The 26740-nt window shown below is 34.9% G+C and overlaps 2 protein-coding genes across 6 annotated transcripts in view; both read left to right on the forward strand.

Annotated features, from left to right (window-relative positions):
- Positions 1-22269, forward strand: part of LOC108742767 (kazrin) — a 129343-nt gene extending 107074 nt beyond the window's left edge. For 4 of the 5 annotated variants that reach the window (XM_018478079.1, XM_018478080.1, XM_018478082.1 and 1 more), the window contains 2 exons: positions 10164-10296; positions 19865-22269. In XM_018478079.1, coding sequence (XP_018333581.1) covers positions 10164-10296; positions 19865-20275 — 544 coding nt within the window. In that variant the 3' untranslated portion in view covers positions 20276-22269. Of the gene's footprint in view, positions 1-3136; positions 3352-10163; positions 10297-19864 lie in introns of those variants that run through there. The other variant, XM_018478083.1, reaches the window with a different exon arrangement.
- A 766-nt stretch (positions 22270-23035) lies between these two features.
- LOC108742766 (probable ATP-dependent RNA helicase DDX52) lies at positions 23036-26677 on the forward strand. The gene is made up of 10 exons (XM_018478078.1): positions 23036-23217; positions 23278-23523; positions 23590-23763; positions 23826-24081; positions 24154-24223; positions 24939-25142; positions 25197-25410; positions 25693-25919; positions 26227-26391; positions 26447-26677. The coding sequence occupies exons 1-10, from the start codon at positions 23143-23145 to the stop codon at positions 26622-26624; spliced, it is 1809 nt and encodes a 602-aa protein (XP_018333580.1). The 5' UTR covers positions 23036-23142; the 3' UTR covers positions 26625-26677.
- Positions 26678-26740: the final 63 nt, after the last annotated feature.

Raw genomic sequence — 26740 nt, forward strand, 5'->3', positions numbered from 1 at the left:
TATTGCTTAAATTTTGAGATTACTAATCCTTTTTTATTTCGTAGTGTGTTTACCTAGGTATCATATTATAGGACAAAGAAAACAATATGTAAATAGAATTGAACATAAATAATTAATTTTTAATAACTGGGAAAGTGGCCATATTTACGATAGTGTAGTTAAATATGGTCATGTAAAGTGATCACATTAACGACATAAATTGAACATGTAGGCAATTTCTATTTTCAAGTGGTTTTGATGTTTTAAATAAGATACATTTTTAGAATCTGAAACTGGTATAATTGGAACAAATTAAATACTAAAAAAATTAACAAAATCATAATACTAACAAAATTAACAAATAACACTAATTAAATCAAGCACAAATAATTTTAAAATTTAACATTAATAACTAGAAAATAATAATATAATAAATCATATTGTTGGCTCACAATACTTTTTGACGCACATGTGAAGTATATATGGAGTAAAAGGGTATCCAACATCGCTTAATAGTATGATACGAGATGCTAGCTCCTATTCTTCCTGAGCATTAAGTAGTAGTTTTGTTTTCAATTAAAATTTTTCATATTTTTTATCTATCAGACATATTCGGAGAGTTCTTCTAGGAAGCAACAGAAAATCCCATAAGGACAATATGGCCACTTGGTGGCCATATTTTCAGTCACCTTTTATATTGTTATATTTACCATAACCTAAGATACTAAAATAAATAAGTTAAAAAATATGCATGGGTATTCCATCTACGGTTGCTAATAGCTAAATTAAAATAAATAATTTTCACTAAAGTCTAATTGTAATATGAAAAATTCATAAAAACTTACGATTGAAAATTTATACAGCGACGCACTTTTCCGTTGAACTGATAACGGCGGACTGGCGGGAACGCAGGGCGAGTTGCAACTACCCTATTCCATTGTGTTCACATACACTATCTAACACGAATACTTACTGACGTCGAATCAGTGGTATTTTTTTAAGGAAAGGGATATGGCCATATTTTCCGGCTGACCATATTCGACCCAGTACCTTACATATACAGGGTGGATTACAAAAAACGCCCCAATCCATAACTCCTTCCTGTTTCACCAGAAGTGACATCAACTTTAGTTTTTACTGACTATTTCTATTACATGATGCACAATACCTGATTAGTTTAAATGACGAATATTTCACTAACTAAATTTTAGGCATATGATGTTATTGTGGTTTTTAAAAGACAGTTAAACGAAGTATTAAAAAATAATAAAATATACAGGGTGTTCCATTTAAAACACTGAACTTGATGTCACTTCCGGTGTAACAGGAAGCAGCATTGATTAAGAATTTATCCCAAAAAGTACATGACAATCAACTATATGCAACTTTGTCCAAGAAGTATAGTCATGTATTTAAAAATAAAGGAGTTATATCTTGTTTTTTGTAATCCACCCTGTATAGTACACATGTATATGTTAACGGAATTGTGTGTAATCCATCATTGTATACAATTCCTAGGAAAAGTATATAATTCCTAAAATGCGTAAAATAAATTGTATCAGACACATTTCCTAGGAAATTTATACATTTTCTAAATGGCAATCGGAAATGTATTACATTGAGGATTTCAATGGGTATTGCGTTATCCGATCAAGCGATTTATTGTATTCACAGATAACTGTGATCCTCAGTTTACTAACCTGTTTTATTCATTTTATTCACAGAAAGCATTAGTTTTATACATTTTCTAGTACAATATCGGAATTTCATACAATTCCTAGGAAATGTATACATTTCCCAGGATATGTGTGTATTAAAAAAAATCTTTGAACCAATATTTTATACGTTTCCTAAATAACCTCAGAATTATATACATTTCCTAGGAATTGTATACAAATCCTAGATTTCACACGTTTCCTGTGACTTATACAAAAATTACTCGCATGATATTGTAGAGTATATGTATAAAAAAAGCAGCGTAACTAAACCGAACATGGTCGTCGACGAGATCCGTTTTGCGAGGCCTTTTTCATATTTCAGTTAGGAACTGTGCTAATAAATTGAACCCCACAAAACGTTACAGCAAAACTAAGCGAGTCTTTGAATCCCATACATTTTTTAAATGAGTTTCTGACCTGGATACCAGTCCTTTAGCAGGGGAATCCCTCAACTGTTAGTGTTGCCAGGCTCTCAATAAATGCTACTGAGTCCTACGACTTCTTTTGAGGATACTGATTTTTTGAAAGCCCTTCTAAGGCGTGAGACAGTCGGCGATGGCCGACCCATAGCTACATCAATTACAATTTTTTTTTCCAATATATATTCTATTTATGAATACCAAAAACTATAGAAACAACGTAAATTCCTAGGCTTTTTCAAAATGGTTACCCTGCTTCGAACAACTGAAACACAGTTTATGAGCCTACAAAATTCTATTTATTTAAATGTGCGCCGATGTGTGCGCCAGTGCTTCAAGTTTAATTAAAACACCGGCACACACTTGCGCAACACATTCTTGAGGTGATCTCAAACAGTAATTCCAATGCGGGCACATCCCGCATGTGCCCAATTTCGACATCGTCAAGAATAATGGTCGCTTTTCTTTACTGGTACCTACCAGGTGCGCAAGTGTATGCCGACACTAACTTGCTTCATAATTTCTAATGTCGCTAAAGGGAAATGATTTTTTAATTCCAACGAATGAAAACTTCACTGTAGCGAATTATAACCCAGCATCTGGCCAGTGCTGATGACGTCATGAATCGACGCCATACTGTTGATTCGTTCCGAAATATACTGGCCAGTGCGTTGACGTCAATTTGACGCCATATTGAGAATAGTGTTTGTGCTCGTTTACAACAACTTTGCTCCAAAAGTTATTAAAGTTTCTTACAATAAAAAATTCCTCAAAGTCTGACACACACGCCCGTTTGATATACTACTATGTCACACTGGACTCACCAGTACAATATGGTGGCACACCAGTACAATATGGCGTCGATTCATGATGTCATCAGTGGTACTGCTAGGTTATAACACCCAAAATATATATAACAGATCTGTTTTGCATACTAGCATAGCCTCCAACCTCCAATAAATTTAGTCATCGTTGTCCGTTTGTAAGTAGGTAGTACATAAAGCTATTTTTCTTTTGTAGGACATACTGGAGGATGCCTAAAAAATAAATGTGAATATTTATTGTTAATTTTGAGGGAAAACTTAGACTATTGTTATACATATATAATAATAATTATTATATCGCTTAGGTAACGTAAATTAAGATGGTTGTGATAAATACAAATATTTTAATGGTGCTAAAACGTAACCAATCAAATTATTTTAAAAATATTTTTTGCCTTTCTTATTGACAGCGCGTGGATGTTTTTGAATTTGCAATTTTTTTATTGTCATGTATTTTGTAAAATAATTTTGATCGTTGTTTATCGATAATTTAAAATTAAAGAAAACGAACACTATGTGTAGTATAATCAAATATAAATTTAAACAAGGGCAGTGTTCATTTTTTGTTCGAATTAATAAATGAATACTGTGATTTTTAAGCCCCATTTTATTTACTTTCGTTTTTTGTGTCTATTAAAACAACGGTTATAGATACTAATGGTAAAGGTCTAGATGATGTAGGTGGAGGTAGGGGGGGGATCGAAAGAGGAGGTCTCCCCACCACTGTACCATAAACAGTTCGTGGCGGTCTCACCCCCATAAAAAGTTATGGGGGCTCAAAGTTAATAAATATGCCAATTTTTATACATTTCTAGGCATGTAAATATTTATATAGTCATTCTTAAACAATATTCAAAGGNACTGGAAGCGCTCATATTACCCGCTAGGTATGTTATTTTCTGCCAAATGGAAGAACTACAAGCTGAAGCTACTAGAGTGCTGTCGAAACACAGTAAATAATAAAACAATAACGCCACCATAAATAATAATTATCGGTGATCGTTATTCAACATTAATTGATGTTATTTGTATAAACATACGTATTTACTTACTAACTATTCTATTATTTGTCAAATTTATTATCGAACGGTGCAGATTATTATATACACGGTGTTTGCAAAATTGTGTACAGAATGAACTGTAGGAGGCTTTTCTAAGTTAGGATAAATTTTATGTTTCGGTCAAATTAGGAAGGCGAAACCCGTAGTAAAATTATTGAACCAGATAGGCAAACCATCCACTCATCATTTCAAACATATATATATATATAACGATGATATGATACGGCTCTGCTAGTGATATGGTAATGAGTATGTGCCCACTACGTTAATCAAGGTGACGAATATACGAGGGTGGATAAACCGATACTTTTATCCTAAACAATTTGTTGATACAGTAAAAAAAAATTGAAACTACCTAATTTTTTGACATAATCTCTTCTTTTATTTACACATTTTTCCAAAAGAAAGTAGGTCGTGTTTCTGTTCAATTTCCAACAAACCCTTCCACACTTCGGTCGTCATGAAAACGATGTCCTGAACCTTCCTCGATTGGGGCCCAAACATGTGGTAATCATACGGCAACAAATCTGAACTATAGAGTGGATGTTATAATGTTTTCCAACGAAATTAACGAGCGTTATCATGAAGAATAATAAGAAAGTCTAGTTTAACTTCATCAAGGACATAGCAGTAGTACTCAGTGTTAACCGTGCGGCAGTCATGACAAAAATTAATGACTAGTACGCCTCTCTAATTCCAGAAAACAGTTGCTTCCCACAGAAAGATGAGTCTTAGCTTTCCGATGTGGTAATTCTCCATATTTTCGCCACTACAGATTTACTTGCTTTGACTCCGAGGTGTAATGATGCACTCACGTCTTATCGTGCCACATCTACTGAGTGTTAAAACAACAAGTCCGGTTTAAATACGATCCACTTTCATATAATACCTAACAATTCCTTATCAACTGAAAATACATAAATCACTTTTTTCTTATTTCATATAAGCAGATAGAATTGGCATCGTATCTATTTATAAAGTTGGCCTCTATTATCTTCTAAAGCAGCGGTTCCCAACCCTGATGTTCCGTGGAGGGGTCACAGAAGTTCCGCAACATACGACTTTCCATTTCCAACGTAGTAAAAATATACAAAATTCTATGAAAAGCAATCATTCTGCATCTAACTATACACGAACATCTATTGAAACTCAGAAAATCCTTGAAAGAATATTTCCCAGAGGAATCACACGGTCACTGGATAGCCAGTATTTGTGAGTACAGAATCCACTCGCAAATCAAACTAAATCATCATTTTTAACCATGTCGGAGTATAAGAATTTGATCGATATTAAGAATTCATCCTCGTTGAAACAAAAATATGAAATAGCTGATTCAAATTTGAATGACCTTTGGATCAAACTTGATGATGCATACCTGTAGTCGTGGTTCTTGTTTTTGTTTCTGTTTATTTCGACTTCATATTACAGACGAGCTTTTCAATTTACGCTTACACTAAAAACAAATTCAAAACTAGGCTGGATACCACTCCCGATATTCGAATTTAATTGTCGGACATTAAATCACATTGTAAGCACAACGTATGCACTTTAAATATATAAGTGCAATAAACATTTTGAATTCAAAATTCAATTTGAATATGTACACAATATGGTGCCAGGAGTCAAGACATAAAACTTTAATCACTTCCGTCAAAAAAGGGTGGGTCAGGAAGGGTTCCGTAGCAAAAATTAATTGGGAACCGCTGCTCTAAAGTAAAAATATTATCTACGAGGTGCGATCCAAAAGTTCCCGGATTGACGCTATATATCATTCAAAATTTATTTTGTGAACTTCGCCATCGCCATCATTTCGAAGTAGTCCCCCTCTGCTTTATGCACCTTCCCAACGTTTATTCCACTTTTGGAAGATTTTCTGAAAGTCCTTTTCTGAGAACAAGTCGAGTATCGCCTTCAATTCTCTTTGAATTTCTTCTGCGGTATCAAAACGACGTCCTTCCAACTAGATTTTTAATTTCGGGAAGAGCCCAATGGCACATAGAGCTAAATCGAACGTGTAAGGGGGGGGGACACGATCACCATTGAATTTTTCGCTAAAACTCTTGTGTCGCAAATGACGTGTGACGTGGGGCATTGTCGTGGTGCAACATCTAACCCTTTTTACATTAAAGTTCGGGTCTTTTGAGCCTAATGCTCTCTCGCAACCACCTCGAAAAACATCGCTGTAAAAACTCGAATTTACGGTCTGGCTTTGTAGCACAAATTCGTTGTATACAATTCCCCTAACGTCGAAAAAAACAATGAACATGCTGTTTACGTTGCTTCTCACCTGCCTGCACTTTTTCAGTCTCGGCGAATCAACCCTTTTCCACTAACTTGATTGCTGTTTTATTTCTGGATCATATCCACTTTTAGTCGCCGATAACCACTTGAGAAAGAAAGTTTTCATCGTTTTAATCAAATCCCTTGAGTTATGAGCAAACGTCAATTCTTTGCTGCTTCTGATCAACAGTCAACATGCCCAATTCTTCAGTCAAAATTCGCTGACAAGTTCCATAACCGATTCCAAATTTATAGGCAACATCTTCAATTGTCTGCCGTCGGTTTGCTCGATGTTTTCTGACTTGCTACAATCGCCCACTTCATTCATCATCTGCAAATTCTTTCCTATTTTTCCTGCCGGCTTTAAATCGGGGATACCATTCAAATACCTGTGTTCGACTCATTGCATTTTCATTAAATCCTTACCGAATCATTTCATTCATTTCAGTGGCATTTTTTCCGAGATTAGATCAAAATTTAATGCAACCACATTGCTCTAATTTTCCGTTCATCTTAGAAATCGTAGGTGTGTATTTGTAACACGCTGTATGGCTTCATGTTTTCGTGTTATGGCATCAGTCCGAGAACTTTCGGTCACACCTCGTATATCACGCACCAGGTAAAAAAAATGCGGCATTCCCTCCCGAGTGTGAATTGCCACCCCAGCCGAAAGCGAGACCGACAAACTCTCGGAAAAAGATACCCTACATTCATCCCAAGGCCCGTTTGAGGTTTTTTCTTCTTCTAAATATTCCTATACCAACTTATTAGTCGCGTGGACAGTGTCACAATGAACTATTTAGATTTTATTTTATTATTTTATCTTTGTCTTAATCTTTTGTTAATCCTACTTCAAAACTAAAATTTTATTTTGTACTGTATCAATAAATTACTACGTGTCGGTAGTTGGAACTCGTTGATTATCTGGGCCCCAAACGGATTAATTATCAAACAAATAACGACGTTTCGCTACCAGCTTTAAAAAATAAAAATATTTATGAAAAAAGTAGCAAGCCCTAGAAATTATGGTACTTGACAGAGAAACAACGATTTCTATATATAACAGCCGATGAAACCTGCACCTCTGTGTATTATCTAGTAGGTAATCAAAAGATTTCATCAATGGTTTGGTGAAAATTATGAAAAAAATATCAATTACTTAAGTACTGACGTGTACCTAACTCTATTTTTATTTTTTTCCCTCTTTGTACCTTCAGATGAGAAGAAAATACTTATTTATTATTATACAGGGTGGATAAAAAAATCGGTTGTCTATAAAGTCGGTTTACTGACGATAATTGAACGTGACAACGTCATAAGAAAATACTGATGGAATGGTTTCATTTTTCAAAAGAAAATTTTAATTTTATTTGTTTGATAGATATTTTGTATGGATATAGAGAAGGAGGTAAATGGAAATGTATTATTGTATAGCAGCTGTCCACGCGGACGCATCGCTCACTCAAGTAGGAGAGAGACAGATATCGAATGCTGCCGAACGCGGAGGCCGATTGTGCCTCTTTGTTGCTCGTTCCGCGCTCTCGCTTGCACTTCAAGCCTTAAATGGAACGCCTCAGAGCGAGGTAACGCCGCATGAGTCATGTTTTTTCGTGCGTGCAGCCGGCTCCATCGAATTATAAGACGTTGTCACGTCAAAAACACTCCAAGCTATAATTCCTTTATTTTTAAAGGTATTGCTATAATTCATGGGACAAAGTTGCATAGTTGATGGTCATTTATGTTTTGAGATAGATGCTCAATCGATGCTGCTTCCTGTTTCACCGGAAGTAACAAACTTCAGTTTTTTGAATAGAAGACCCTGTATATTTTATTATTTTTGATTACCCCGTTAAAGTGCTTTTCAAAAAGATCAACTGTATTATATGCCTAAAACCATTTTAAAATAGGCACTATGCACTTGTGTAATAGTGATAGATTATACTAAGTAGGAAGTGAAAAACAATAATTCAAACCATGACAACAGTTCGCATTTTCTTCTAGTGTTTCTGTACGGTCTTGTATTAATCATAGATTACAGCGTGTTAACAAACATGATTTCCAATTTCTCTCGATGGAATCCGCTCAATGTAAAGCCTATTTTTACTGCATTCAAAATTTGCTTGAATCCTGTCTGTTATCCACTGTTATCCATAATTAATACCAGGCAGTATAGAAACACTAGGAGAAAATGCGAACGTTTGTTGACATTGTTTTAATTATTGTTTTCCTCTGCCTGCTACTGTTTCTATTACACAAGTGCATAATTCCTAATTTACATTATTCGACGAATATCTCACTAACCATTGGTTTTAGGCATATGAACTGTTGGGTTTTGAAAGACAATTTAACGAATTATTCAAAAATAAAAAATATACAGGGTGTTCAATTTAAAAAACTGAAGTCAATGTCACTTCCGGTGAAACAGGAAGCAGCATTGATTAAGCATCTATCCCAGAACATATTGTAATGTTCGTGGGTTTAACAAATTAACTTTTAAGAAGAACACTATTTATTTACACTAATTATTATTGAACTTAAAAACACTATTAGATTATTACTAAACTTGGGTAATTATTCTATTTATTTACACTACTGTTACTATTCACTGTTCTATTTATTTCACTTCTANAATTGTCAAAATAATCAACTTTCAACCCCCATAACTTTTTATGGGGGTGAGACCGTCGCAATTTTTTTATGGGCTTTTACTCACGTGACCACCTTCTTTCGATCCCCCCAACCCCCACCCCGAAAGGAGGGTGGGGGCCATCATCTAACACCCATAACTTTTTAGGGGGGTGAGACCGCCACGAACTTTTTATGGTACAGTGGTAAGGAAGACCTCCTCTTTCGATTCCCTCACACCCCAAGGGGGTAGGGGCCATCATCTAAACCTTTACCGATTCTAATATAAATGCGCTATAAAATTTTAAATTATTGCAAACATCGCTGTCTGACATTAAAACACATTAGAACTCAACTATTTCGCCCGTAGATATATAAGAATATAGCCCGCGAGAGGGCTGCCAGCGTAATGCCTGAAGTGAGAGAGAAGACTGTAGAGAGTGTCCCTATTGCCGTCCTTTGACGAGCATGCGTACTGCACAGTTTCGAGCAGCGGAATTAATCTGACTGAACATGGTCGATTTGTTAGAAGAAGATATTAAAAGGGGACCTTTACGCTGTGCTCTCTCTCACTCTTGGCATCACAGGAGAGAACACATTTAAGTAGGGATGGCGTATTCTACTCTTATTATATCTCTGTGGTATCAGTCTTACCGGGCACATTTACAAACGTACATACCAACGACTGAAACTGCAATATTAATTTTCCGCATATACCTAAATCTACATATATATGTTTTTTTGATTATTGCCTTCTATAAATAATAGTATAAATAGTAGATTATTGATTTATTTATAAAACACTTTCCCAGGAAACACGTATGACGTATTCTATGTTTTATGTTGTTGCTTTTTACCGCACTGCCACCCAACACATACAGCACATTCATATTTGTATTATTTACTCTGTTACAATTATTGTTGCATGATGCCTTATAATTGTTGTTCGGATAATTATCATGCTACGTATACTAATTGATGTACTTTTTAATTGCAGTAGAATACCTACCGTTAATGTACAACTTATATATGGATAAAGTATGTGCGAATTAATTAAAAATTATACATAAATGGTTATGACGAATACTTTTCCCCAGAGTAATAATTTTGTTTGATTTTTTTGTAAAGTTAAAATCAGTTTTAATAATGTTTAATGTTTTTACGTGCTTGGAGCCTGTGAAAACATAGAATGGCTGATATAGGTGTTTCCTGCATTGCTTTTTATTCTTATTTTGATTTTGCACATTCTTATGCTAGATCGACCTTAGAGCATTATGTGAGAGTTAGAAGTAAACCACGCGCCCCGGGCGGATCTTTAGGTAGATCCTTTTCAAAATCGTGTGTAGGTCTCACCTCAGCAAACGCCGACTCATGCAGGACCAGCTTGAAGGTAAGAAAAAACTATTACCATATTTTTATTATGATCTGTCGATGTGACTATATCTACGGCGGCCGTATTGTACAAATTGAATGAGAATTCCGGCGTACGACACGGCGGTTAATTATACAAATAAGTCCGTCGATAAAAGTAATACACTGAGCAGGAAGATAGTGTACCTGGGGGTTACCTCTGGTTTCCCCACCACATCCTCCACGGGCGTGGTACTAAAACACGAGGTCTATTGAAAAAGTATAGCGAATTTTGTGTTTTTCAAAAATTATTTATTTATTAATGAATATCTATTTTGTCCCTTTCAAAGTAATCCCCACCAAATATTATACACCTGTGCCATCGTTTTTTCCAATCCTCGAAGCACTTCAAAAAATCATTTTTTGTTATCTTGTACAGCTCCTCCTTCAATGCCGTCATTATCTTCCCAACCGTAGCGTAGCGTCGTCCTTTCATGGGTCTCTTCAGTTTCGGGAACAATAAAAAGTCACAGGGGGGCAGATCTGAGGAATACGGTGACTGCGGCATTATTAGTGAGTTGTTTTTAGCCAAAAATTCGCGCACAATCGACTATATGCGAACAGGGTGCAAAAGCCAAATTTTGTTCTTCCGTAAATCTGGGCGTTTCTTCGCGCAAATTGCGCATAACATGCAAGTAATATTCCTTATTGACCGTTCTACCCTTTAGCAAGAACTCATGAATTCGACCTAACTTGGCTAGCTTTTTTCAGTCTTGGCTCGTGCGGCAGCTTCCATTGGGATGATTGAGCTTTGGCTTCCACGTCATAACCCATGATTCGTTACCAGTTATGGCCCTCTGAGGCAAATTTAGGTCGTCGAGGACAAAATCCAACAGCTCCTTAGAAATGTTAATGCTGTTTTTTGTTGAAATTGAGCAATTTTGGTACGAATTTCACAGCTATCCGTCTCGTGCCCAAATCAGTGCTAAAAATCAAATGGCAGGAGCCAATCCTCAGTAACATCTCTAACGGTGATTAGACGATTGGTCAATACTATTTTCTTCACTTCATCAATGTTTTCGTGTGTTGTTGACATGCTCTGACGTCCAGCACCTTCTTCGTAGTTCACATCTTCTCGGCTCTCTTAGAAGATTTTGTACCACCGATAAACGTTGCTTCGTTCCAAGGTAGCTTCACCATATGCCACAGTCAACATTCGGAATGCGTTCGCGCACTGAATTTTGTTTTTCATACAAAATTTGGTAGAGATTCTTTGATACATTTTTTAGAATAGGCAAAAATCAAAGGCGAGCTAAAACACGTGCAAGCAAAGCAGTTGTCAAAAATAACTGAATATTCAACATGGCCGAACTTGTCGGTATAAGTGAGAGACATGAGTACCAACATAACTCGACACTTGACACTCATATCGGTTATTACCACACGAGAATGGACCGATGGTAACCCCCATTCGATGAACTGGCGCTGTAGAGCGTTAAGATTACCAAGCACTTTTCCACGGTTTGGAGGATTTTGCACACAATTGCTAAGTTCCGCTCGAAGTGTTTTGCTATTTATTTAACTGTTTACTATCTTTGTCACACTTATATTTGAACTTTGTGTTTCGTCGTATTACTCGCAGAATTAAACTATTAGAAAAGAGGTAAGTCTAGATAAAATACCAAAAGGTTTGTTTATATTATTTTTATGTATAAAATGATTTTCTCTGTGAATTTTGGGCTTTGGGTAAAAGATCTTATATAATAACAATGTTCTAAAGTTGTTGTTTGTAATGGAAATCAGTGCAGGGATCTCCCCTGATGATACGACATTCTGAAATTGACTCACTATTAAAACGCCTGATTATCATTAAAAGATGGAACTGCGCCTTAGGCCTACTTTCGGTATTCAGGATGTTGTCGTTTAATTGGAAATTTTTAATTGTAAACCGTGAATTTCAACGTATTGGGCCGTGGTTAAATAGTCAGTCATATGTAGTATTTTCGGTATCTATTTTAACATGAAAGAATTCCAGGTCTACTGATTTTTAAGTAGGTAAGTAAGTATATCAGCGGATTTCAACTATGATCTACTGATCACCAATATGATTCCCTAATTTATGGCGATGTGGCATAGTAAAGCCAAGAAGAAAAGTTGGCTGATTTGTATGTTTCTCTAATTGGCATATTTAAAGGATTATGTTGGTACGCAGCAAGGATAAAATGCTGTAAATTATTTTGCATAAGTGCTATACACCAAAAGTTTAGGTTACGTTACGGTCGGAAAAGTTTCGGTAATCGCCATATGTAAAACGGTATGCACCAAGAATAAGTACTATACGCCAAGGGATTACTTTCGGTTACAATGTGGCGGTTCGTCATCATTAACTTGTAAATACCATGCACCATCTACAACGATACCCATCAATCTAGAGAACCCCGCGCCAATCTTGTTTCTTGCTAATTTTTTGGCAGGAAGTTTTGTTCTTGCACAAATTTCTTATCTTGTTCTTGGAGCAAGAGCAAAACAAAAACCAGAAAAAGCAAGAAAAGAACAAGAAGCTCATGCTTACGGTATCCTTTGACAGTAGAGATGGACGATATAAAGGGTTATAGGACTTTTGATCGAGTTGATATAACAAAGGCTAAAACCCTTTTTTCATATAATCAGCGTGGAGTTCAGGTTCAACTATTTTAATGGTATACAGGGTTTGTCCGGAAAGTAATAGGACTGAGTCGATTTAAAAAAATTTATTGAGCCAATCGTTACAATTCTTTAAAAACTTTCAAAATAGGCTCCTTCTGCGTCGATGCCGCGGTGCATGCTGCTTGGATCCCCTCTGTCGTCTCAAAATGCTTGCCTTTCATGGGCCTTTTCAGGCAAGCAAACAAAAAAAGTCCGGGGGGGGCACATCTGAGCTGTAGGGCGGCTGCGGAAGCGTTGGGATACCGGCCTTGGTCAGGTAGCTGTCCACAAGAAAGGCAGTGTGAGCCGGGGTGTTGTCGTGGTGCAACGTCCATACGGCTGCGATGTCTTTTCGGACCCGATTGACCCTTCGTTTGAGTCTCTTGAGCACTTCCACGTAAAACTTGGCGTTGACTGTTTGTCCAGGAGGAACAAATTAATGGTGAACGATACCTTTCATGTCAAAAAAGACAATGAGCATCGTTTTCACTTTGGATTTGCTCATTCTTCCCTTTTTTGGGCGAGGAGACGCCGGCGTGTGCCACTCGGAAGATTGCCTCTTTGTCTAGGGATCATACTCAAAGATCCATGACTCGTCATCTGTGATTATATTATTCAAAAATTGTGGGTCACTTTCACACATGTTTAAATTTTCTTGGCACTTTTCCACTCGCCGCAATTTCCGGTCGTCAGTGAGCACTTTTGGGACCATCTTCGCGCACACCTTGCGCATGTTCAAATGCTCCGTCACAATGTCATGAACCACAGATTTTGGTAAATTTAATATCTGGGCAATTAAACGAATACTTAGCCGACGATCTTCACGCACACGAGTCACATTGTCGGTGTTTGTCGAAGTCGAAGGTCTTCCAGCACGGTCTTCATCGGCGACCTCTTCTGGGCCTTCTGAAAAGGCCTCGTGCCACCGAAACACACCACTTCTTGCTAAAGCAACATCTGGGTAAGCCTGCTTGATCATATCAAACGTCTCTGTCGCAGATTCCGAGTTTCACACAGAATTTAATCGCGCTCTGCTGTAACGAACGCTGCATTTTCGGCTTGCACCACTCACAGAAACACGTCGCGCGAAAAAGCTTGTTCTGACTCTCCAGGTGCTTGGAGACAAATCACCAGCCGCTCGTTCGTTAGCTAGGAACGCCCTCTACCGAATCTAGTCGGTGCGCGCACACTCCGAAGTACAGTCGCGGCGGAAGGAAATCAGTCCAATTACTTTTCGGACTAACCCTGTATGATATGCACAAATTGCTTTGTAACAGGAAGGTAATAAAGGGTACTTAAAAAGGCCCCATCATGAACCAGAGTCCACTGCGTGCCTAAATGTTTGACAACTGATATTCACAACATGACTATTTAATATGTATTTTCCAAAATGAATAGAAGTATCAGTTTCTTTGATTGGTATACCGTATTTGAAGTGTTTTCAAAATTATTAGTATCTTTGGTAGTAGGCGGCTCTGATTCAGGTACGAAATTCTTTCTAGTACGCTCCTTGGTCCTGCTGCAAAGCAATTTGTGCATTTCATACACCACCTACATATTACGTTTAAATTTCAAATTAATGTATCATTTTGTTGATATATATATATGTGTTACCTTCGCGGACGAAACATTAAAAACAAGGCACGAAGGCGATAACAGAACTCTTATTGCGCTACCTGTCCAGTTGGTGATTGTAACGTATTTTTGATATATTAATCTCGAAAAATACCACTTATCAACAATCTGGCAAGAATCGGGTTTGATGTGGAGTTTTTCTGGCTCCGGGCCAAAATCAACCAAAGTGTGAGTATTAAGAAAATATTTCAGGTCTTGAAGAAAACGACGCTCATTATATAATGTTAAAACTCGTTCAGATAATAAAGTCGTTGTATTACGCTTATATTGATGTAAAATAATAGGTATGAAGGAAAAAGGACATTCATGAGTGAAGGTTAGCATTTGACGCCTTTAGGACGTAAGAGTAAGTCGACATATTAAACGATAATACAAGTTCTTCATGAAATTATTTGCCAAAGAACAGGCAAAGGAAAATTTTCGGTCATCTCTCGTAGATTAGTTGATCAGAGCATTGGTGCGTAAAGCCAAAGGTCTCGGGTTCGATTCCCGGCGGGGACTGATAAAAGCAACAAAAATATTTGCCTCATTAATTTGAGGAAATTTGTAGTGATTCAAAATCGAAAAGTGATTTCAAGTTGATGTTGCATGTAAATAAAAGTTTTAAGAAAAGTGCAGTTTTGAGGTTGTGGGGGGAGAAAGAGAGGTTGTTAAGAAGAGACTAGGACGTCCGACTAGAAATGCTAAAGCCAAAAATAAGGATGAAGGTAGCATCCTGCAATTTATAGCAAGGAGTGATTCGCAAGCAGTGGATAATCCAGCTTGCGAGGAGAAGAACGACAACGGGGAAGTCAGTGGCAATGGGGCTCAGTTGGAGAGTAGCGAAGGGGTAAATACGGTCCCAAATAATGAATAGAATGTGCAGTATGGAGAGGAGATGAGTAGTATTGCATATCAACTTCTTAGGATAGTTGAAAGAATTGACAAACTCGAGAGGACAATAGAAAATATGGTTTGATAAAATAGGTATGAGAGAAGGAAATGTGTAAGGGTTCTGTGCTGGACTTTGTATTAATGTTGGATAGAGGATTAAAACACATAATAGGGAAGCTAGAAGTTAATCCTAGATTAGAATCGGATCATCTACTGATCATGTTTTTTATAAAACTAGATGTTGGCAAGTATTCAATAGAGAAATAAAGAAACATAATGAAACAATACTAGATGTGATCAGGGAAAAAAATTATTGGAATCGCAAGAAGGTAGTAAAACTTAAAGAAGTAATTAGAAGTAAATTAATGGTAGCAGGAAAAATACGAGAAGGAGAAGGGGCAGGGGATTGCTTTAAAGCATTAATATGGGAGACTGCAAAAGAAGCCTAAAAAGCTGACTCTGGGACGAAATTAGAGACGAGTCACAAAGAATATTAGAAGAAAAATTGGAGATAATAGACAAGGCTAGAGGAGTGACTGAATGGTGGAAAGCAATCAGCAAATTTAGACCTAGCAAAAAGCATAACGTAACAGGGAGATTCCTAATGAGAGATGGGTAGAATATTTTAGGGATTTATTAAACAGGGATCAAGAAGAGGAGATTTTACAAATAAGTATAAGAAATAGGTCATGGGAGGGTTAAAGTGGGATAACGGTTGATTCAGATGATAATAGACGAAGACATCAAAATAGCAGAGATAGCTGAGGCATTGGGAGGGATGTCGAACGGAAAAGCAACAGGGAAAGATGGAATTCCTATAGAATAGAATGTGTGAAAGTTATGAATGAGGAAGATGGTGAAATGTTTAGGGATATATTAAATAAAATATGGCAAGAAAGGAAATTACCCGTTGGGTGGAACAAAGCGAGAATAGTGCCTATTCTAAAGAATGGAGACGAGGATAACCTTCAGAATTACATAGGAGTTTCGTTGTTAGACACGGGCTATAAGGTTTCAACGAATATTTTAGCGGATAGGCTTACTATATGGGTTGACAGCGGGAATAAGATAAGAGAAAGTCAGATGGGATTTAGAAGAAAGAGAAGGACAAAGGACCATATGTTTCGTACTTAATTCGTTGATAAATGATAGTGAAAGTGAAGAGACACAAACTATATGTCGTTTTCATCGATTTCAAAACTGCCTTCGATTCAATTGATAGAAATATTTCACTAGAAAAATCGGTAGTCTGTAAAGTCGGTTAACTGACGATAGTTGAACGTGACAACGTCATAAGAAAATACTGATGGAATGGTTTCATTTTTCAAAAGAAAATTTTAATTTTATTTGTTTGATAGATATTTTGTATGGATATAGAGAAGGAGGTAAATGGAAATGTATTATTGTATAGCAGCTGTCCACGCGGACGCATCGCTCACTCAAGTAGGAGAGAGACAGATATCGAATGCTGCCGAACGCGGAGGCCGATTGTGCCTCTTTGTTGCTCGTTCCGCGCTCTCGCTTGCACTTCAAGCCTTAAATGGAACGCCTCAGAGCGAGGTAACGCCGCATGAGTCATGTTTTTTCGTGCGTGCAGCCGGCTCCATCGAATTATAAGACGTTGTCACGTCAAAAAAAGGGTAGGAATTAGAGGAAAGATGCATGCTAATATTAAAGAAATTTACACACATACGTGCACGGATGTTCAGGTTAATGGCAAGGTTAATGCGGAGTTTGATACTAACATCGGGGCAAAACGGGGATGTGCTCTAAGCTCTATACTGATGCGGTATTTTCTTCCGGCCTTCTTGGCCGTAACCCGTGGAATTTTACTTTTAAATCGTCGCAACTGTTACGACTCAGCACCAGTCCAGCCACCACTGAAGATGCCGTCAGCAAGGAATGGTGAAACGTTTGGAAAAGTAAAATTCCACGGACCACGGCCAAAAAGTCCAGAAGAAAACACCGCATCGATATACGCCGGCCGTGAAAGCCTTAAGAACTACAGTAAGCTCTATACTGTTTGCTATTTTCATCGACAATGTAGAGAAGTGGGAAAGAAAGGAAGAAGGAGGATCGGTGATAGAGAAAATCAGAACAAGAGCACTGAAGTATGCTGATGATATAGCAATAGTTGCGGAGAGTGCAAGGAAATTAGTCATTTTGTATTCTTATAGTGGGTTGATGACCTGGTTTCCAGTTACCTAAAACCTTTTATACTATTGTTTCTATTAACAGAATTTATCTCCTGAAGGTTAAGTTTCAGAATGAAGTACCAAGTTACAATAAATTTCTCGAATGCATTAGCGGATGGATTTCAAAATCAGTTAATTGAACGTTTACGTTATTATCAATCGATCTATCAACTAGCGTGTGAAATAATAATCGTTTAATCGATTCTGTACATTGCAACTTATGTAATTATCTATCAATCACGAATTTAATCAATTCAAAATTTCGATTAAATCTGTAACAATTATACTAGGTTTTCTTCCATGTTTTTTTAGTTAACATTCACTGTTTTCTTTCGTATTCCAGGCACCCGTTGTTATCAACTTTTCTTATAATCCCTAAAACCAAACAGAATTTGCACGATCAATATTTGCAAACAAAACAAAAGTAAACACAAGTGATCTTCCCTCTGTTTGTGCTATTAAATTTCACCAGACAAATCTTATTTGAATTATAGATCAAAAATATTGTAGGAGCATGTATAAGGTCACTGTGATGAAAAAGTGTCAGTAAATCATTTTGAAAGTAAGTTAACAACATATTTAAATGCATCGATTTTCCAAGAAATGCCAAAAATATTGCTGTTATAGTTTTGTTACCTAAATACAAAACGCTATGACTATTATGATTACACAGTATTGTATATTCTCTCTTTTTTTTCAAATAAAGCAAAATAAAAGTAGGGAAAGAGCGAATATAAGGATAGGAGACGGGAAATTAGAAGAAGTGACTGATTTTAGGTATCTAGGAAGTCAGATAAGTCAGGACAGAAGGAGCAGTAGGGATATAAAACAGAGGATAGCACAGGGTCGAATCGCCATCAATAAAAAGAAGTCACTTCTATGCTCACAAACGATTAATTTAGAAATTCGAAAAATATTGTTAAAGATGTATGTTTGGAGCGCGGCCTTGTACGGGTGCGAAACATGGGCGGTGGGCGCGGCGGAAAATAAAAGATTAGAAGCGTTCGAAATATAGTGTTACAGGCAAATGATGACACCGTGGATAGAGAAAGTTAGAAATGAAGAGGCATTAGAAAAAAATAGGAGAACAGAGGACTCTATGGAAGTCAATAAGAAAGAGGTAAGATAGGTTGGTAGGACACCTTCTCGGGCATCTCATCAGAGACATATTAGAGGCAAAAATAGGCATTAAGAGGAGTAGAGGGTAGACCTAGATTAAATTACTGTTTGCAAATAGTTAAGGATGTGGGATTTTCTAGTTTAGCTCAGGGTAGGAAGGAGTGGGGATGCGTGTCCAACTAGTCTTAGTACTGACGACCTTATAATGATGATGAAAGCAAAATATACAGTTTAAAGTTTCCGTACCTTGTGATATACTTTGAATTTTGTAGCGTTAATTCAGTGTATTAGTGAATTAATTTTACCCACTACCAGAAAACCTTGAATTAATGAGGAAAAATTGTTGCGTCTGTCACTTTCTTGCTGGGGGTGCAACCTGGACCCCTGGTTTTAGGCACCAGTACTCTATTTTTCCTCATTAATTTGAGGTTATCTGTGGTGGGTAAAATTAATTTAAAATTAGATCACTCATACTCCGTACCTTGTGTAAAAAAAGTTGATAACCAGTTCTCGAAAATACATTCAAGCCCCATAACAATTTAATCTTAATAGAATGCATCGTGTCTGAAACACTAAAGTGTGTGCACAATTCTGACAAACATTAATATAATTAACCATAATATGTGAAATCTTCTTAATCTCTGGTGTTAACCCGCTTTGGTTTCAAATAATTCAACGTACGTATGCCAACTTGAATTAAAAATTAGTTCGCCAAAGTTAGAAGAAGAAAATTACTAAAACAGTTACACAAACAATGAAGAAGCAGCAAAGTTTTTTTGTGTTGTGTTTACTTTGGATAGTAGACCAGCAGCTGGGAAAAACAATATGAGGAACTAATTCCGCACAAGGGAATAAGTTTTGATAGGCTTCAATAATAAGAGAATTTATTATGTTATCAGGCGATGTGTTCGCAATTTTTTTGCCTTTCTATATGCAAATTTCCACAGGCAGTAATAGAAACATTTAAAGTATGAGATATTGTTAACAAAACTGACTGAAGGACGACCGAATTCCGTTTATCTCATTTGGTTGCGAAAAAGGAGAATAAGTTCGTAAATTTTTTCAGATGCTCTTAACCAAGGTCTTATTTAAATTTTCTAGGGTTCGTTGAGTCGCGCTTTAGGACTTACGAAGGCCAAATCTGAAAAAGAATGTGACAAGCATTCTCCCACATCCAGTTCGGGCAGTTCATCAGTTATAAGCCACATAAGTCCACCGCCTCGGTCGGTGAGATCATTTCATTCAGGAGACGAATCGCCGATATATGCTATTCCGTTCGCGCACAACATTGCTCCTAATAACCCACAGCAACCATCAAACACCACGTACGGAGTCATTTATCAGCCGATTCGTGAAGTAACGAACATGCGAACATTCGGAGGAGAAAATAGGAGCGAAAATATTAAAGTAAAAAGTCTCATCGACAGCAGTGGCACTTTACCAGAAAGAAGACAGCATAGGAGAGTGCGAAGCATCGGAAGTACGGATGCCTTCCACACCAGTTTATTATGATAGTTGACTTTAATCAATTACTCAGCATTAATTAGCACGGAGTTTCGATTTAAGATGGTCGTTAATTAAGCATGTTGCGAACTTGTTTACCATCTGCCCAAACTTCTTCAAAGTGGAAAAGAAGTTTTGCAAAATTTGAATAATATCGACAATTTTAACCCGTGCTGCTTTAGTACAGATAAGTAATGTCAGCTACAGCTTAAAACCTCATGTATTTTCTTATTGAGATTCATGTTGCACTTCTTTTGTCCGATTTTACCCCCTCCTCCCTTGTAGCCTTGGAAACCTTGTAACTCGGTCCCCTAAACGCAGGTATCACAGTTTACTCATTCGTCAGCAGATGTCCCTACGCTCGCCACTATAGTTCGTCTTTCAGTCGCTAGATGTCATATCTACATTCTTATTAACAGACATCTATGTCACCGCTATAGGTTCCCTCTTCAGCCGTATATCATAGTTTGTCTTCCCGACACTAAGTGTCTCTGCTGCTGCCGTCGCCTTAATTCGTTTTCCTGCCACCAGATTTCACAGTTTGTTCCAATATTAGATATTAATACCAGATGCTATCTCATCCGCAAATCTAACCATATTAATCTTGTTAAGCAGGTTAATAAATTGCTTATTAAGCAATTTCACCTATTTTTTAGATTTCGGTAAACATATTGTTGACAGCGCTAAAAATCAATTTAAAATTGTTCTTCGTATGCAACTTTTAATGTTATACATAGGTATATTTTTTGTTTTTTCATTCTGAATAAAGTAAATAGACTTTTTCTATACAATTCTATAAGTTTTCAATCGCTTGTCGATTTTGTCATCTGCAATTTTGCACAATTTCTTTTCCCACTTTAAGTAATTTTAAGGGTTAATGAGTGACAAATCTAATAAACGGCTAAAGTAGCTATCCCAAAGGTAGGTATTTATTTTTACATTGATTCCATTCCACATAATGAAACTCATAATATAACCGTTTTCTTCTGATATTTTACATTACATGATGCCCATAAAATTAAATACCTCGAATATCGGTCGAGTCGGTGAAACAATAAGAAAAATACTTTCTAAGACGTTTCAAATGTGCTTAATACAAATCTTATGTCAAATTTTAGAAATTCAAAGTGGCGTATTTAGAATGATCGATTCTATTGTAAAATATTACAAAATTAATTGAAGATATTGATTTATTAGGGTTTTGCTGATAATGATAATGTCGAATTTGATGATATTTAAAAAATGCAAAATGGCGAATCCAAAATGGCGATTATATGATCGGTCTGAAATTTCTGCGATTTATTTATTATTTTTTTATTATCCTTACGTAAGTACCTTCCGTTATATGTTGATAATTATTATATTGATAATTCCATATTTATATACTTGAAATTTACGAAATATGTAACTTTCTTTACTACAAGATGACATTCTCTTTTCAAAATATACACCAACAGTTAGTATGCATCCTACATTCACGTATCAGGTCTGCTTGCATTAAAATGCACAATTATTACAATCATATTGAAAATATTGATAATTTACTGATTTTTTCTAATCCCAATGATTATTACAAAAAAAAATATAGTACGGTATATTTTTCATGGTTAATATCATAGTTGCTATCTCCATATGGTGAAAACTTTTCAAATAAAGAATTCATTCTCAAAGACAGTATCATACATTAACTAGAAATTTGATTAATGAAAATGTAGGTGACACACATCTAAATAATATTTGCCGTTAATTGTCGGCATTTTAATCAATAAATAACTACACAAAAAACTCAGTATGTATATCTACATAAAATGTTATTTTTGGTAGCCTTATTAGCCAAAAAGCACACTTGCTATTACCGTAAATTTTCAACTTAAAATTAATGTAAAACAAGTTTTTTATATCGTTTAGTTATTTAAGGATGATAAACAATATGGATCACAAGCAATTCCTTTCTTTTCCCTACTCCATTTTAATTACTTTTCGAAAATTATATGAAATTTCTTCAGTTACAATTAATTTATTTATTAATATGTAGAAGTAAGTTACCTAATGGATACCTTTAGTGGATAATATTTAAATGTGTATTTATTTTCTTAATGTAAATGCTTTTATATTTATTAATAATTTGTTATCATTATAATTGTCAATATTTATTTATTTTTGTTGCGTAAAAGGTATGTTATTGTCTATTGTTTATTTGTTTTCGGTTTGAATATTTATTATTTATTTACGTTGTACAAAAGTTGGCTAAGTTGTTGTATTTTGGAAATAGGTACTACATATATAAATTTCGTAATATTGTGAACATATTATAAATAGTTTTTTTTTTCTAGAAATAGTCAAATGACCAAATAAATATTACATATAAGTATCAGTACCAATGCTTTCTTTTAATTTATCTTTTAAAGTTAGCATTTATAAATTTTATTTATTAAAAACTTCACATAAATAGAATTATTGTAGAAAATTCCTGAAGTAGTAAAACTAGAAACTAAAGAAAATTTTGTCTTGTTCTGAAGCGCTATTACCTTTTTTTCTTATACTTTAGTTGTATAAGTCTGTCTATTCTTACTGATTTTACTTGAGATGTCTGATTAGCTACAATGAAAAAAAAACAAACCTGAAAGTTTGTTTCTGATAAATCGTAGCGATTTTAACTATATATTACATAATTTCTAATTTTATGTAATTTTATTACGACGCAGATACTAGTTACATTTCCTCTACCTCTATGCTTACGGTTTTGTCTATGTAGACAGCATTATTTAAGTTAGGTTATAATTACATTAACCTAATTTAAACATCATTTTATGTTTATTACCAAATAAAATTAAAAGCAATTGAACGTTTAACAAAAGTGCTTTTATTAAAACGAAATGGATACTTACGATATATTTAAAAAATTATCAAGAGGAGCAAAATTTAAGAGGAAAGAAAAACGGAACATTCTAGTAAGTTTTTCAAATTTTAGGTTTAAACTTCTTCTATTTAAAAAAATATATATTTTCTAGCTGATTAACTCTGATGCAGATAAACTAAATAAATTACCAAACACGAATATAGCTGAAAACAAACTTCAAGAAGTTAAAATGGAACAAGTTAATGAAAATTTTGAAGAGCATGATCAATTGGCTGGTTACGAAATAACATTACTTGGAAACATGAAGGCCGACGAGACCGGAAAAAAATCAAAGAAAAGAAAACTGGCAAATGGTAAAAATGATGAACAAAAGCGAGTACTTCTTGAACAAGAAAAAGTTAGTTTTATTATCCCATTCAGTTTTAATGGTGTATTGACTTTGTTATTAGAAATTGTATTGTAGGTAAATCATTTTCGTAATCTCCACAACATTAATGTTGTTGGGAAAAATATTCCAAATCCCATAATTTCTTTTGATGATATCCCAATCAAACAAGACTTGAAAGATAATATTAAAACATGTGGATATTACACACCAACTCCTATTCAGATGCAAACAATTCCTACTATGATGGAAGTGAGTATATTATTTACGTTAAACATGTTATAAGTAGAGAATGTATTCAATTTAATTTACAGAATCGCCAAGTACTAGCTTGTGCACCCACAGGTTCTGGCAAGACTGCTGCATTTCTATTGCCAATAATATATCAACTGCAGGGCCCTCAAAAGAAAGGTTTCAGAACAGTAATAGTTTGCCCTACCAGAGAATTAGCCAAGCAAACACAAAGAGAATGTGAGAGACTTGCAGAAGGGAGAGGTCTACGTATTCATGTTATTAATAAAATTAGTAAAGCTGTAGAGCAATTTGGTCCTAACAGCTCCAAAAAATTTGGTAATTATTTTCAATAAAATATTAAATAATTAAATCTTAACAAACCTGCAATAAAATCATACCTACTTTTAGATATACTGGTAACGACGCCGAATAGATTGTGCTATTTATTAAAACAAGAACCCCCCATTTCACTGGAAAAGTATGTATTCATAATTGTTGGAGTTTTTTATGTATTATATTATGTGATTATAAAGTCATATACATGGTCATTTTGATAAATCTTGGCATAAGTTTTCCTTTACATGTTAAATGAAACTAACCATTATATTGCTCAGTCATCAATTCATTCACCTAAAATTAAAACAAAAATTGCTTCTACTAAACTTTTTTATAATTTTACAGCGTGTATATCTGTTTTTAAGTCTCATTTAAGTAATCTAATTCATTTTAAAACAGCAATATTGTATTGCCCTAATTCATTTTTTAACTAACTTGAACTTTTATTAGAATTACTTCTNCATCAATTCATTCACCTAAAATTAAAACAAAAATTGCTTCTACTAAACTTTTTTATAATTTTACAGCGTGTATATCTGTTTTTAAGTCTCATTTAAGTAATCTAATTCATTTTAAAACAGCAATATTGTATTGCCCTAATTCATTTTTTAACTAACTTGAACTTTTATTAGAATTACTTCTAGCTACCATACACCAATTTTTAGATCATTCATCTTTGGAAAAAATATAATATTTAAGAAATAAAAATACACGGTTTATTTTGTTTGACTTGTAAATGAATATTTATTCTGTTTTACTTTTTTTTTAATCATACGTCAAAAAATTCGAATACCAGTTCTAAACAATTTTTTGTATGAACTAACGTTACAAATGTACTTTATTTTATCATTTTTCAGTGTGGAATGGTTAATTATAGATGAAGCAGATAAATTATTTGAATCTGGAATACATAGTTTCCGAAAACAATTGGAACAAATACTGGTAGCATGCAATAATGGACGTAGAAAAATTGCAATGTTCAGTGCTACTCACACTCCCGTAATTGCAAAATGGTGTGTCCACAATATGAAAGGTCTAGTTAGAATTACTGTTGGACAAAGGTACTTATACATTACTTTCTTGAATTGTTACTTGCTGTAATACAAAAATTACAGAAATGCTGCAACTGACACAGTAGAACAAGAATTGCTTTTTGTTGGATCTGAATCTGGAAAATTGTTAGCATTTAGAGACTTGATAAGAAAAGGCCTCACTCCACCAGTTCTAGTTTTTGTTCAAAGCAAAGACAGAGCCCAACAACTCTTTTCTGAACTTATTTATGATGGAATCAATGTTGATGCTATTCATGCTGATAGAACTCAAACGCAGGTTTGAAAAATATTTAGCTTCTTTAATTAAAAGAAAATTTGTTTATATGTAGAAATCAAACAGATATAAGGGTTATAAAGTTAAGTGATTGTAAAAGTCACACCGCCATTTCGCCCTCTGTAACAGAGCATATACATTCTTAATTGCAATTCCTTGCGTCACAAATGCATGTACCATATATAGAATTTGTAATTGTCCAAAGGCTATTAATATGTTAACCATATTAATTCTTATTTACTGATTAAATATTTATTTTACATGCTATTGTACTAATTTTTTTAGAGGGATAATACTGTAAGATGTTTCCGTGAAGGAAAAATCTGGGTATTAATTTGTACTGAATTAATGGCTAGAGGTATAGATTTCAAGGGAGTGAACCTGGTAATAAACTATGACTTCCCCCCTTCTGCAATTTCATACGTTCATCGTATAGGTAGAGCAGGTCGTGCCGGTCGAAAAGGAAAAGCCATAACATTTTTCACCATAGACGATACCGTCAATTTACGAAGGTAAGTTGTAGGTTTATAAAAAAGGTTTCAGAAACAGAAACTAGAGTTCGTAGTTTTTGAGCAAGTCTATACTAATAAAGCCGTATAAATTCAGCAAATGCTCATTAGATAGTGAAAGACTGTCTTTATTGGTATATATTACTAATTCTAATGCTTAAATGTTAAAAAATGTCCTAGATTATGTGCAAAAAAAAAAGAAATTTTATTTTCACTAGTAAATTTTTACTCATAAACTGTTGCAACACTTTATAAGAAGCAGCTGCTACTATTGATATACATAATACAATTTAAAACATGTTCTTTTTAGTATTGCACACATAATGAAGCAATCAGGTTGTGAAGTTCCAGCTTACATGTTAACAATGAAAAAGCAATCAAAAAAAGAAAAAAAGAAAATGCTTTCTAGTGCACCTCTTCGTGAAGATATTACAACTATACCAGAATATGAGCTGCAGAGAAGAGCGAAAAGAAGGTATTAATAAACAACGAAATAATATAACAAATTATTTTTTTTTTGTGTGTTTTAGGAGGCGAATGCAAAACGATTTACAATTAAAGCAAAGGAAAATTATAGAAAGAGACGAGCAAATACTAAGAAGAAAGAAAAAGATTAGGGATATGATGAAATTTTCTAAGAAAACAAAAAAGGTAAGTAAAAGAAAAGACGAATTTAAGAAAGATAACAAAAGTTGTAAAGTAAAATAATTTTTTTTTTCCATTTTTTGTTTTAATTGAATAAAAAGTATATTTTACTAAAATGCAAGCTATTCAAAGGTTTAATATGTAATAAGTATAAGATTTTTGTTACAAAAAATTAGATT

Source organism: Agrilus planipennis, unplaced genomic scaffold, assembly GCF_000699045.2.
Source record: "Agrilus planipennis isolate EAB-ADULT unplaced genomic scaffold, Apla_2.0 scaffold368, whole genome shotgun sequence".
In the NCBI taxonomy this organism is placed as follows: Eukaryota; Metazoa; Arthropoda; class Insecta; order Coleoptera; family Buprestidae; genus Agrilus; species Agrilus planipennis.

Bases quoted from the DNA above. Each gene is read 5' to 3' on its own strand.
- LOC108742766 (XM_018478078.1), top strand. From the start codon at position 23,143: ATGGATACTTACGATATATTTAAAAAATTATCAAGAGGAGCAAAATTT. The intron at 23,524-23,589 runs GTTAGTTTTATT...ATTGTATTGTAG, and splicing joins TACTTCTTGAACAAGAAAAA to GTAAATCATTTTCGTAATCT. The intron at 24,082-24,153 runs GTAATTATTTTC...ACCTACTTTTAG, and splicing joins TAACAGCTCCAAAAAATTTG to ATATACTGGTAACGACGCCG.